The sequence below is a fragment of the Tachypleus tridentatus genome, chromosome 13 (genome assembly GCF_004210375.1).
Source record: "Tachypleus tridentatus isolate NWPU-2018 chromosome 13, ASM421037v1, whole genome shotgun sequence".
NCBI lineage: Eukaryota > Metazoa > Arthropoda > Merostomata > Xiphosura > Limulidae > Tachypleus > Tachypleus tridentatus.
Genome location: NC_134837.1, coordinates 244,109,417 through 244,123,338, shown reverse-complemented (window position 1 = coordinate 244,123,338; position 13,922 = coordinate 244,109,417). Strand labels below are relative to the sequence as shown.

The 13,922-nt window shown below is 33.1% G+C and overlaps 1 protein-coding gene across 2 annotated transcripts in view; it reads left to right on the top strand.

Annotated features, from left to right (window-relative positions):
- LOC143240932 (uncharacterized) overlaps window positions 1-13,922 on the top strand; it is a 109,774-nt gene that overhangs the window by 75,267 nt on the left and 20,585 nt on the right. Inside the window, exons 4-5 of one of the 2 annotated variants that reach the window (XM_076484198.1) lie at window positions 9,585-9,623; window positions 12,717-12,740. In XM_076484198.1, the coding sequence (XP_076340313.1) occupies window positions 9,585-9,623; window positions 12,717-12,740 (63 nt within the window). The remainder of the gene's footprint in view (window positions 1-9,584; window positions 9,624-12,716; window positions 12,741-13,922) is intronic. The other variant, XM_076484199.1, reaches the window with a different exon arrangement.

The window sequence follows — 13,922 nt, the reverse complement described above, 5'->3', positions numbered from 1 at the left end:
ACGTAATGTCACAACCGGTACTATGTTGTTTTTTAATAAAAGTTAAACCATCAAATTGTCGACTCTTGTCACAACAGTCGTAATTAGTGATTTTAATGTTTGTCAAATAGCTCTAGTTCGTGTTGCTAAAATTTAAAATATATGTCATAAAATCAGAAATATAACCTCTTCCAGTGGAACGTGTATGAACGTGTAATCTTAAAATCAGGGATTCCATTTTCTCCAGTAGACAAAGTAGCTAACGCAAAGTGGATTTGACTAAAACAGACAAATCGAAAGAATCAGAACATTACATCGATTAATTATCCGTTTTCAATAATCTTTTATGTACTGTTTGAGTAATATTTAGCATATGTGAAAACAACGAAGCAGGAAAAGTTCACAATTCAAGTCATTAGCCGAACATTTCTCATTCTTTGCACATTTGAAATTTCATTTCCTATAGAGACTTTTACATATAAATTTGATATTATACAATATAATTTATGTCTTAATACTTTACTATACTCCTAGAGTTAGTATTTCTTGAGTTTGTTAGAAGTATGTTACGTATTCTAAACAAATGCTAGGTTTAAAGCACATTCTAGCCTATAAAGATATCATTTTTTGATATAAAAAGATAATAGGTTAAATACTTTTAGCCACTTCAAAGTTGTCAATCACAATTAACCTATTTAGTTCCATTGTGTATTTACTAATAAATACAAGTGCTTATTATTCTAGTAAGGTTGGGTAGGTATATCTCTTACACACAAAAACAAAGATGTCCATTTATCGTAAAAGTTATAAACACACAAGTTATGCTTATCAGGAAAAGATGGTCATTTCTAAGTACTGAAGAAGGTATAGACATAGGCAGTAAAAAAAGTGAAACAAAAAGAACAATAATATAGTTCTATTCTTCAGGCGTGCCTATTGCTTCCGCACATTAGATCTGCGTTGAATAGAAAGACGTTTTTCTCAATTCTGGTTAACGAGGTTTTGTTCTGCCTTCAGTAATCACCATTTCTTATGGCAGATGACATACAGAATGTAGTTACACACCCTCTATTCTTTATCACACTTTTAAGTAGCGAGTGTATTCAGTTGATGTCACGTTTAAGCACTACGTGGAAAATTGTTTCCTAATGGGACTTAGAGCACGCCTTTTTATTGAACAACATAATGAAGTACAGTTGAAATTTATAGAAGACATGCAAAATCAAGTATAACAACAGGATTCACTTTAGTGTACACAGATCTTTAATCTGTAAATGGCGTTACTATAACATTGTATTTGTTATATTTTTATTTCTTTCCAAAATTTGCATGCGACATATTTGATATTCTTAGTTACTTTTAAGAATTGCTTTGAGAACTGTTATTTACATTACAGTATTAAATGTGTTACAGGAAATTCAAACAGTATAATTCTTGGTTATTCTACCAAGTGTTTCATTCATTCCAAAAAGATATACTCTCATTTTTGAAAAGTTTAATATAAACTCTTTGGTATATTTTTCTGCATTAAAAACGGTTTTACCAAGAATAATGTATTCTAGTTCAACGATAACTAATTTTAAAATCCTATTTTCAGTTGGTTATCCAAGAACAATACATAGTTCATTTCAGAAAGCTTTGAGGTATCAGTTATTTGCAAAACAAATATATAATAATACTTAGGTTATTTTTTGTTTTTTCCATAAGTAAAAATAATAAATCAGGTACAATTTTCAAGTGCTGATTTTTTTATAAATTAGCGAAAACTTTGTCAGCTTAAGTTGGTTCTCATTCATTTTATTCATGATTTTGTAGTTTTTAGTCGACTGATGACAATCTTCCGGTAGTGGGGTTAAAACTTCCCACCGAACATCCTCGCCCTGTCAGCTGTTAAAACATTATACTGTGATCGTCTAAGTGTTAGTTTATAGTTGCCTTCCCTACAGTCAGGAGCTCAAAATTAGAAGGACATTAGATTGTTTATTAGCTCTCCCGTGAATAAAAACAATATTGATTGATCATTTTACACACCAGAAAGGTTTAGTACTGGGCAGAGTGTAAGTCCAATTATAGAATTCCACAGAATGTACACATTTGTCATTGTGTAATTCACTGTTGTGCCTTTGTTCCAAAGCAACTTGCCATGAATAGCCACTTATACATTATACCTTACTATTAGCAGTTATTGTATATCGTTTTTTTATTATATTCATTTCTATTTTTAATATTGGATACCCAATGTAAAATCTGAGTTTGTTTGACATTAAGCGCAGAGCTACACAATAAGCTGTCTGTGCTCTGCCCACCATGGGTATCTAAACTGCTGTGCTGCTGGGTGACCCCAATGATTAATACAATAATTTTCATTTTACTTCTACTACCATTTTACCCCTCACATTCTCCCGCATAATGTTCAATTAATATCATATAAGTAGCATTTATCCTTATTATATATGTAATGATTTTTTGAGGTTTGGTAATAATGACATTGAACTGTTTGTGTGTCCTTTTGTCCATTGTTCTCCTACATCGCTGACAAACCGATTATCTCAGTTCGTCCCGACATACCAGGTGGTTAAGGTGAGGGTCACGGGCTCGAATCCCCTTCACACCAAACATGCTCACCTTTTTAGCCGTGGGGGTGTTATAATGTGACAATCAATTCCACTATTCATTGGCAAAAGAGTAGCCCAAGAATTGGCGGTGGGTAGTGATGACTAGCTGCCTTCTCTCTAGTTTTACACTACTAAATTAGGCATGGGAAACGCAGATAGCTCTAGTGTATTTTTGCGCGAAAATTCAAAACAAACAAACACTTTTACGACTCCGCCAATTTGAGAGATATAATTGAAATACGTCGAGGTGGATATATAAAGTTTAAGTAAACACTAAAAATAAACGTATTTGCGCGCAAAATTCAGAAACAAACAAATTATCTCAGTTAGCTCTGTTTTTGGGCCCGGCATGGCCAAGCGTGTTAAGGCGTGCGACTTGTAATCTGAGGATTGCGAGTTCCCATCCCCGTCACATTAAACATGTTCTCCCTTTCAGCCGTGGGAACATTATAATGTGACAGCTAATTCCACTATTCGTTGGTAAAAGAGTAGCCCAAGAGTTGGCGGTGGGTGGAGATGACTAGCTGCCTTCCCTCTAGTCTTACAGTGCTAAATTAGGGACGGCTAGCACATATAGCCCTCGAGTAGCTTTGTGCGAAATTCAAAAACGAACAAAAGCTCTGTTTTTTCTTCTATGGAGAGAGTTGTGATTTTGGACAATCTAATTCCACCTCAGCCTAGCACAGAACCCCTTTTTGTTGGTCAATGAATTCTCTCCAATCCATTCAGTGTAACTGGTGCTTCTGACCATGGATCCTTGTTAAATTTTTTCATTCAGTTCCTTTCATGTTTGTCTTCCTATTTTCTTCTAGCTCGCTCACATATTTCTACAAGAAGGTTTTACCTTTTTCTGCACCAGTTCTAAGACATTCGCTTCTTGATCCTTTGATTATCTGTAGCCCTACCACACATACATTTAGTACTTTGATCATTTTTTGACAGTTTCCAAAATTAATTTGCATACTGGAGTTTACTGGATCTTATTACTTCCGTACATTTTGCATTTGGATAGATTTTTTGATTTTTGTTTTTTTCTGCTTGATTTCAAGTTAATTTTACCTTAAGGCCTCATTTATATTCTAATGGCCCAAATATTCTCAATTCAAACTTGTTTCAGTTATGTTATATTGCATTTGGGTTAATTGTGACTACCACAGTTACTTTTATGAGTCATTTGTTGTTTACTGACACTAGGTTTAAATCCTGTTCTATAATTAAAGCTTGTAGTCTGAGTTGTTTTCTTATAGCTGTTATCCTCCTTTCTCTCTGCTATTATTATTCTAGGAGCGTTGTTACTGGCAAGAATACAGTTGATGTTTTATAGTGCCTTCTCCAACTATTTTCAGTCATGTTTGTGTGATTGTCCAGACAAATAAAGCTTGGGCTTCACATTTGCTTCGTATGATACCTTTTGGGCTCATATTCAGTAGATATTTGAACAAACTAATATATTTCTTTTCCTCTACCATAATGTTATTGTGTAATATACAAGTTGACCGCACAGTGTATTATCCAGTAATATCACGGCAGAGGAAAAGAAGGCCACTATGTATCCTTTGCAGGTGATCTTCAATCTAATTTTCAGATTCTCTGCTTTTGGGAACAGGTTATTGGGTAGAATTTGGTGTTTATATCTACGAGAAAGAGTCCTCTTCATTCTTTTCTCTTCTTTGTGAACGATCTAACGAACTTATTTTATGTATCTGTTATAAGCTAGTATTCTTGCTTGTACCTTCGAACATTGTTCTCAGACAATATATTTTCACTGATCACTTTTCTCATCCTATAACACAGGTATTTGAAAATATTATCTGAGCACATTTCATTTTTATCTTTTTCCTACTTTCCATCCTCTTCTGTCTCCTGTTCATCTTCTAAGTGTATGCTTTGAGGCACATTCACCTTCCACTGCCCAAGTTGTGTGCCTGTTCATCTTCTAAGTGTATGCTTTGAGGCACATTCACCTTCCATTGCCCAAGTTGTGTGTAATCATGCTTTAATGTTCTTATTATTGTTGATAAAGATATCAGAAGCTAAGAGAAACTGTAGAAACCATTATTACCATGGAGCTTCGAGGTTTGGAATGGGCGGTAACTTTCATTGGAATCAATACTCATCCCATTGTCGCCATATGCACCTAGCCTCCACTGTAATGTACATTACGATGAAGATATAACTGGCTCGCACGTAGCAACTGTAATTTTCTTCCAAAGTCAATACAGCTCACCTTTGTGCGACGTATCCTATTAGTTCTCTTTCATAGATGTAAAATTTGCTATGATACTGTTGACAGCATACTACCAATTTATGTATATGTGTGTGTGTTATTTATTTACTGTTTTTACTATATTAATGTGCTATTTATTTGTTTTCTTCTTTATCATATAACACTTTTGGATTATTGTTGTTTCAAATACAAACTTTTAGCTCATAGCTTCATCATCTCTTGACCGACTTGAGATCTAACAACAGTTTCGGACTCAGCATGTCAAACTCTTTCGCCTAATGTATTTGACCACGCCCAAGGACGCATTCATTAATTTTTGTCTAATCCTGCCTTAAAGAATTTCAATTTTATGAGGGGCTGGTAAAGGACTTAATAGTAACAGAAATGAATCGGATGTACGCTCGCCCTACGTTTGATATTTCTAAAGCACCAAAATACAGCTAATGAAAAGGAAGAAAAGGTCTCATAAATTAATATACGCTAATCCTGCCTAAAAGAATTTCAAGTGCCCTCTTTTTTTCTTCCCCAGCCCTTGTAAATAAAACAGATTAGTCTTCAATAATAATATGAAAAAACAGGGCAAAGGAACGTTTATGCTGCATAGTGTTAATAATTGATATAAGAGTTGCATTTCATTTCATACAAAACAATTTAATTTAATATTTTCAGAAATAGAATGATTCTATATAGTTTCTACGTGCACAATAAGCATAAATTACAGTCATTCACAGTGACTTTTGTCCCCCGCTGGGACAGTTGTTAAGTATGGATTTACAACGCTAGAATCAGGGGTTCAATTTCCATTGATAAAATACAGAAGACAGCCCGATGAAGATTTGCTATAAGAAAACAAACACACTTATTGACTTATTGATATTGTGCACTCGCGACAAAGTAATATACCTTATTAAGACAAGAACTGACGATGTACAGTAACATGATATATATTAAGTGATATTTTAAACTTACTTATAAGATATGTTCAAAATTAATAAGTTTGCGTGAAGTTAAAACTTTTTTTGAAATTATGGATGGCAGAAGACTTTTTGAATTTTCACTGAAGTTTTTCAATATCTACAGTTTAACCAAAGTTCATTTGAAAATGTACAACTACAACTTAATTACCAATATGTCAGTTATTGTTTATTCGCAAATATCTCCAATATAGGAACACTAATCCCAAATTCTAGGTTATGTGTGTGTGTTTTCTTATAGCATAGCCACATCGGCTATCCAATGTGTCCACTGAGGGGAAGTGAGCCCCTGATCTTAGCGTTGTAAATCCGTAGACTTACCACTGTTCTAGCGGGGAACTTTCGGTTATGGTGTTATTTTGAATTATTCACAAAGCTACACAATGGGCTACCTGTGCTATGCATACCACGGGTATCAAAACCCGGTTTTTAGCGTTGTAAGTCCGAAGCCATACCGCTGTACCACTGGTGGACCTCTAGGTTATGAACCAACAAACTTACAACTAAGCCACAGGAGAACTTCAGATACGTCAACAGCTCAAATATTACCGAATAACTACATAAACTAACATATTAATAAACTGACATACAATTTACTTCCAAGTATTAAAAACAACTTATTTTTTACACTTGGTGCAACAGCAGTGAGTTCACAAACTGACAACGCTAGACTTCAATGTTCGGTTATACACTGAGGACAGAGTAAATAATCCAACCTGCCTTTGCTCAAAATTTACAACTAGTATAAGCACATCGAATAAATCGTATTGTTTATTTATCTGTGCCATAAATTGTCAATAGTTTCTGAATCACTAAACCAAGGATTTATATAATCTTAATATTTTTCTTAAAAAATATTCGCTAATAAGTGCTCATAAGTGAAACCACAAGACACTAAACAAACTGTTTTTAAATGTTCACGTCCTGTTAGCACAGCCTAGTATTTTGTTATTCATACCCATTAAACAAGAAATGTTAAAAATAGTGCTATTTATTCAAAAATCCATCAAAACAATAAACCCTTGACCAAATTGTTTTAACGACGTTCACTACATCATACGTACGCGATAATTCTGTAGTCGTTAAAACTATGGCAGTAAATGATAAGCTTATAGGAAACTTTTATCACATACAGCCACTTACTTCTTGTAAACAGTGTTAATGTTGCAAACTAAAGCTAAACGTGCCTGTCAAGAATGTATAAATTTGTATACATATTGAACAGTGATCGTTATATTGTATAATCATATATGCAAAAATATTGTCAAGGCTAAAACGTAGCAATTTCCATACTTTAATTTATGTAGAGTTATTTTATAACAGAGGGGGTTGAATCTGATGAGTGTCACGGGAAACTTACAGTGGAAATTATCATTGATTAGCTGCGTGATATTCAAACTGGTCACTTAATCTCCTCTGTTTCTGACAAACAAGCTTTCAGATCTTAAAATAGCCAAGAAACACTATCTTTCTTATTTTACAGGAAATACTTCTAAACTATCACCTCGTGAAACTACCCTGATTAGTGCAAAGTAGTTAATAGGCCTTGTTCTAGCAAGGATACGTTTTTCTGGTAGATTCAGGTTAAGGTGCATTTTGTTCACCTTATCACATTATTAAATTAAATGTTGTTTTATTTTTCATTATTCTCACCCAGTAACACAATGGTATGTGTGCGGACTTACAATGCTAGAAACCTGGTTTCAATACCCGTGGCGAGCCGAGCATAGATAGCCCATTCGGCAGCTTCACGCTTAGCTTCAATCAAATATATTGCATTTTCGTGGTTTTTGGATTTTTGTCGTGCAAATTAAATACAATTTACATTAAAGAAAGCATCTGACATACTGTTATGGTTGTACAAAAAATGACATATGGTAAGAGTATGCGTGTTTATTAAATCAGTATAACTTATAAGAATGCTAACATACAGCCTTGGAACTCCAAGCTCTACACTCTTGGTTCGGTTATTGTAAAACTCATCAATTAATGGACACACAAATGAAATTCAGCTCAATGAATTAACTCTTTCTCTATATGTGGTTTCGTTCTATATAAAATTATATGAAAAGATTTGCTTGAATTCTCTCATTACCCATCTGCATGTTTTTCTCATTAAGCCACTACGTTTTACAGTTAGTTAAGAACCTCATAAAATATTTAAAGCTTGTTAAATCCACCTTTTAAAAAGCATCCTTATTACAAGAACGAACTTATTTTTCTAGAAATTTTATTCGTTCTTCTAATATTCTACTCAACCACTTATCAGCTCTGCCAGTAAGAAATGAATCACAAAATAACCTAAGATTGTATTTAGAACAAACTAAAATGACAGTCTCATAACTTTTATTATTATTCGAATTTGTCCATTGTAAATATTTTGTTTTCTTGTACTTATCACCACTAGGGCTGCTTACAGCCATAATTGACAAGAAAATTTAGTTTCCTGTCTAGAGGAGCAAGACAAACCACCTCGAGAATTGCTTCCATTTCTTACAAACGACTGACATCGATTGTTTTACGTCTCAAAGATGCTTCAAAAGATAGATGGCTTCAATAGTAAAGGAAATTTCGTTTTTACAAGTAATAAATGAAACGATATCTGTCATTATAGTTAACTGTCACATCAACTGTTCTTTGTGTAGACAGATGTCATTTTCATCATTTCAAAATATTAGTAGTTCTCCTAAATACCATTTTCTCCCATGAATTTCATTCTTTTTTTCTCACCTCGTTTAATATGTACAAATCCACTAGAGCTTCTTTCTTAAACAACGCATTTCACTGCAGTATTTAAGACTTACATTTTTAACATGTTATTTTGCTTTCAACTAGAGGTTGGGAAAAATTAAAGTATGATATGGATTTAATTTGAGATGTAGTTTAAGTTAGATTTTATTAAGAATGTTAAACAAGGCTGGTTCTATCAGCATATTTTACTGAATTGAAACACTGGTTGCATCTACATTATTGAAATGAAACTGGAGTTTAGTGATTGCTTGTTTTCTAAATTTTGCGTAAAGCTACTCAAGGATATATGCACAGCTATTTCTAACTTAATAGCAATAGTTTGTTTATTTGTAGTTAATTACAAACTACACAAACAGATATTCTATCACCACAGATAATGAAATCTGGTTTCTACCAACCACCAAACCTTGGGCTACTCTTTACCAACTAATAATGGGCTTTACCGTTATATTATAAACTTAGATTTCTGATAGAACGAGGATGTTCGGTGACGGGATTTTAACATCCATTTTGCAGAAGCTTAGTGATAAAGTATTTTCTATTGCAGTTTCAAATATTTTCGCTTGGACGAGTTTATGGTTTAAAAAAATATATATATTTTTATGAAATAAATCTTGTTTTATATTTAATAATCTGATTTACATACATAAGTTATATTTGATTTATACATGTTTACTCTAAGCTCAAAGTTTCAAGATTAATTTCTATATCCTATCCCACGTGTAAATAGTAAATTTATATTGATTATAGATACTTATTCTGCCTAATAGTTTGGGAAAGATGTATCCATGTGCACGTTCATACCATTATAACACATGTTTCTTAGATAAAATTTGCATGAAAGTATACAAACTTTAAATAATTGTGCGATATTTTTACATTTTGAAATTTTCGCTGATTGTAAATAACTGTGAGAAATGTCATTAAACTCTAATAGAACGAAATAATTCTATGTTGTTTTCATGTGCTGCTGTGCAATGAACTGCTTGCAATAACATGTTTATCTTTTAATTTCTCTGATCTATTTCGTTGATATAGGAAAACAAGCAGGCCATTCTGAAGAATTAGGGTCGTTAGGTAAGTCTATCTTCTTCGCCAAATATTTATATTCCTTTGAATATATCTTCCTCATCAACGAAGTCGCTCTCAGAAGGTGTGGTTGTTTTCTTTAATCGCACAATGTTTGAAACATGTGCCTGTTATGGGAAAAAATGCCTAAGTTTGGATGAGCTACGTATTTTTTTCGGTCTTCTCTAGCTGTCGAGTAGAAATAAAAAGGGAAAATTAATTAAACAACATAATAAAAATTATATAATAATCTAACGAACTAGTTAAACTATTATTGCATAAGCTTCGAGGCTTATCCCTACCTCTCCTTACTTGATATCTTCCCATAGAAGAAAAATACATCAGTAATATTTACTTGTTACTCATGAAGATAAGTCTTCAGAGTATTACATGGAATAGAAAGGCAAATTATAAATAATTGTCATTTTTTTATGAAATTCACAAACAAGCTGATAACATCTCACGCATTGAATTAATTAACGGTTATAATATAATAAATTTCCCCTTTTTATAGTTTGCTGATGATTTGCCTTTTTTCGTAAAAGGTTATCGTATTTTAATTTCCACCTTCAAGCAGATAGAGTGATTTATCCTTTTTCACGATAGAAAGCAGTAGAAAACATTCTTTCACGTGCAAGCAGGCAGGCAGCGTGAGTTATTAATTTTGTCTTATCCGAAAGGAGGTGATTCTTCCCTTCCTTATTCAGCAGACTTGCGTTTTGTTCCTTCGTTCAGGAAGTGCCAGCCAGTTATTTCTTTTCTTGGCACTTCCTTTCTCATCCTACTTAGAATACTGACACTTCTTACCAGGAGTCTAAGTCTTCCTACGTTGTTTAACTAGTATTGTTACTTGTCTTAGTCTGGTAATACCCTACCAACCTGCCAGTTTATTTATCAGATCTTGAACCTTTTTGTCGTCACTAGGTTGGTGTTTCCTCAATCGTCTTTTTTAGCGCGTATTTTTTACCCATATGATTTAGAAGGCTTGTACTTCCTTTCTGGCACAGCTTTATCAAACATGATGGTTCTTTTCTCTGCCATCTTAGCCTGCTCTTTCATACTGAAGGCTAGTTTCCCACTTCTGTACTTCATACCAGTATAGTGTATTGATACATTCACTATCGTCTCACTTATGCGACTAGAACACGTTTTGCTGCATTGTTTGTGAGACTGACGTTTTCTTACTTGTTTTCTAAAATATAAGTTTGTGTTTCTACTTTCATGATAGATGGCAGACTTACATTTACTCTCTTATTTCAGCTGACAGACTGATTTTATCTCTTTCATTTTAGCAGATTGGCTGGTGCATTCTTTTTTATGTTAGATGATCCATTAATGTATCCTGCTAAATATATGCTGATTTTATTTCTAGTAATCAAATACTTTTTGTTGTGTGTTTTTTTATGTGTGTGGCCAACCTTTTACCGTCTGCCTTAGCTTCGAAGGTAAGCTGACACATTTTCTTTCTTATTACACAAAACATTGATAATCTCTATCTTATTTTAGAAGACATTCTGATATATGTTTCTTTTACCAGCTGTCATGCTTGTTATTTTCCTCTAATCTTAACCTCAAAGTTGATCCATCCGTGTTGAAATAAAGTAATTGTTTGTATCTCGGCAAGCTGGTGCTTTCATTCCCTCGTATTTGCACGCAGAAAAAATAGGGCACGCTTCATCTTAAAAAAAAAAAAGGTTGATACACTTTCCTTTTTTACGTTAGACAAGTAATTAATTAAATCTTCTTAATTTCAACAGGTAAGCTGTTCCTTCCTTTATTATATTAAATATAATGAAAGAGTTATTTTCTTTCATCTTGACAGAGAGACTAGTGCTTCTTGTCTTCTGCTTTAAAGACTTTTCATTGTTGTGTTAAGGTGCAGGCTGTTTCCTCATTATTCTTAAAAAAATATTTGGTGGTTCTATTTTACTTATTTTATGGCAAGCTGTTGTATCCAGCCTTGTGTTCGTTAGTAACCTGGTATATCATCTTTTACAATGGATGACATAGCGAAATGTTTGACAGTTCAACACCAACAAGGAATCGAAACATAAATCACAATTTTAAACAAAGAACCCTGGTAAGGTATTTATCAAAGAAACGTCTAATATTTATATATAAATATCCATTTTACCACCACAGAACTTCTTTTATTTTTCCTCCCTGTGTACTACGTTTTGTGCATTCTATTAATATTACTATTGTTATAGGGTAAACTTTATCTTTTAATAATCTATAACTCTCAAAATCCTATATTCCACATAGTTGTTGTTTAGAATTGCACGCTCCTAATGAATGAATTTTAATATCAGTTTTGAGTGTAATTAATTTTTCTTATTGAATGATCAAATTATTTTTATTAACATGAACTTTTCGTTTTTAATATCTTTTAGCATATAAATAACATTTCCTTGGGGGTTGTTATGTAAAGGATTTTATTTATAGTAAACGCTGAAACGTAACGTTTACTTAGTCTTTAAATTTAATGTTTTATAAATCAAACTTTGAGCAACCTAAAAATATGATTTCAATTTCAAAACTAACATTCGTTGCTTTACATAAAATAATTGAATGACGTTTCTTAACGGATGCTGGTTTTATCTCTACTTACCAGTATACTGATGATATTTATATTTTTTGTGACCAAGCTTGTACCATCTGTCTTAGCTTGGAAGGTAAGTTGATGTGTAAAAAACGTTTGCTCATCTATTTAGTTTAGCGTGTAAACACACGTGCATAATGAGTTTAAAAACTTAATTCTAACTATTCTAAACTTAAATAAAGAAAGAGAACAGTACTACGCTTATATTCACTAAAGTTTATGGTTTCCTAGAGAACTGTGGAAAACTACTACTTTTTCGGGTATAATATCCCTGGGGAACATACAAAACTTATACGAATGAGGTTGTATCTTGTGTTATACATACCGTAAACTATACAAGGTATGTTTCTTTTATGGAAAAGAAACAGAATAAAATGTTTTATAATATTATAGCTTTTGTCATAAATGAATTTAATATCAATTTTAAAGTAATTTTTATGTTATCAAATTGCTTTTGCAGGAAATGAATTAAAATATATAATATTTTTGTTTCCTGTTAGGAAATCGACGAGCAGCAGCAGTCGGTATGTAAATATTTTGTTCTTCCTATAGTGATAAGTTAACGCTGTTCAGAACAATCATTTCTTGAGATTTTTTTCACCATATTTATACAGCGATTTGAATTCTAATTCGTTATTTTTTTAAAGCACGTAATTTCTACTACTTAATATCTTCATATGTACATGACGGTTTGTTTGTTTGTTTTTGAATTTCGCACAAAACTACTCGCGAGCTATCTGTGCTAGCCGTCCCTAATTTAGCAGTGTAAAACTAGAGGGAAGGCAGCTAGTTATCACCACCCACCGCCAACTCTCGGGCTACTCTTTTTACCAACGAATAGTGGGATTGACCATCACATTATAAAGCCCCCACGATTGAAAGGGTGAGCATGTTTGATGTAACCAGGATTCGAACCCACGACCCTCAAATTACGAGTCGAACGCCCTAACCCACCTGGCCATGCCGGGGCACTAGTAGACTAACTAGACGATCATAACACATAATGTAATAAGCCGAGCATGATACCATGAATTTTAAGACAACTAGTAGACAGATTAGGCAATTATGAATCAGAACGTAATAAATCGAGCACGATTTCGCGAATTTAAAGACAACTAATAGACAAATTAGGCAACCATGAATCATTTTCTAACAGACGTGGTATGATTCCGTAGATTGAGAATTAATTGTAGACGAACTACTATATCTTCGTGGTTGTTAGCCTGATATTGTGTGTATGATCCTGTGACTGTATTGATGTCCAGTATAACAAATATGATATCATAAATCTTGGTAAACTAAACTCATTTCTGCAGGTTTGTGAAAGATTATATCACACACCCACCACGTCATATAATTACTTAGCACTAATGTATTTTACTGAAACATTTGATAGTTATTGAAATTATTTTTTTTCAGTACTGAGAATTTTATCATCACGGTTGTTTTTCTGACACTTCCAGCATTGTTGCTTCGAAAGGTGTTTAAATGTTTTTTTTTTGCACATTTTGTGTCGGACGACATAAATCGTTCTTTGTTTAACTTACTGCTAATGTAGTTGTGTTTTAATAGTACTGTTGTGTCGCTCTTTTTTATAATTGTTTCGAACACTATAGAAGCCTTCCTTTGTTTAGCTTCGAGATTTTGAAGTTATGATTGTTAACGCTTATATGCTACCGCTCATACAATAGTTTTAGACAGTGTGT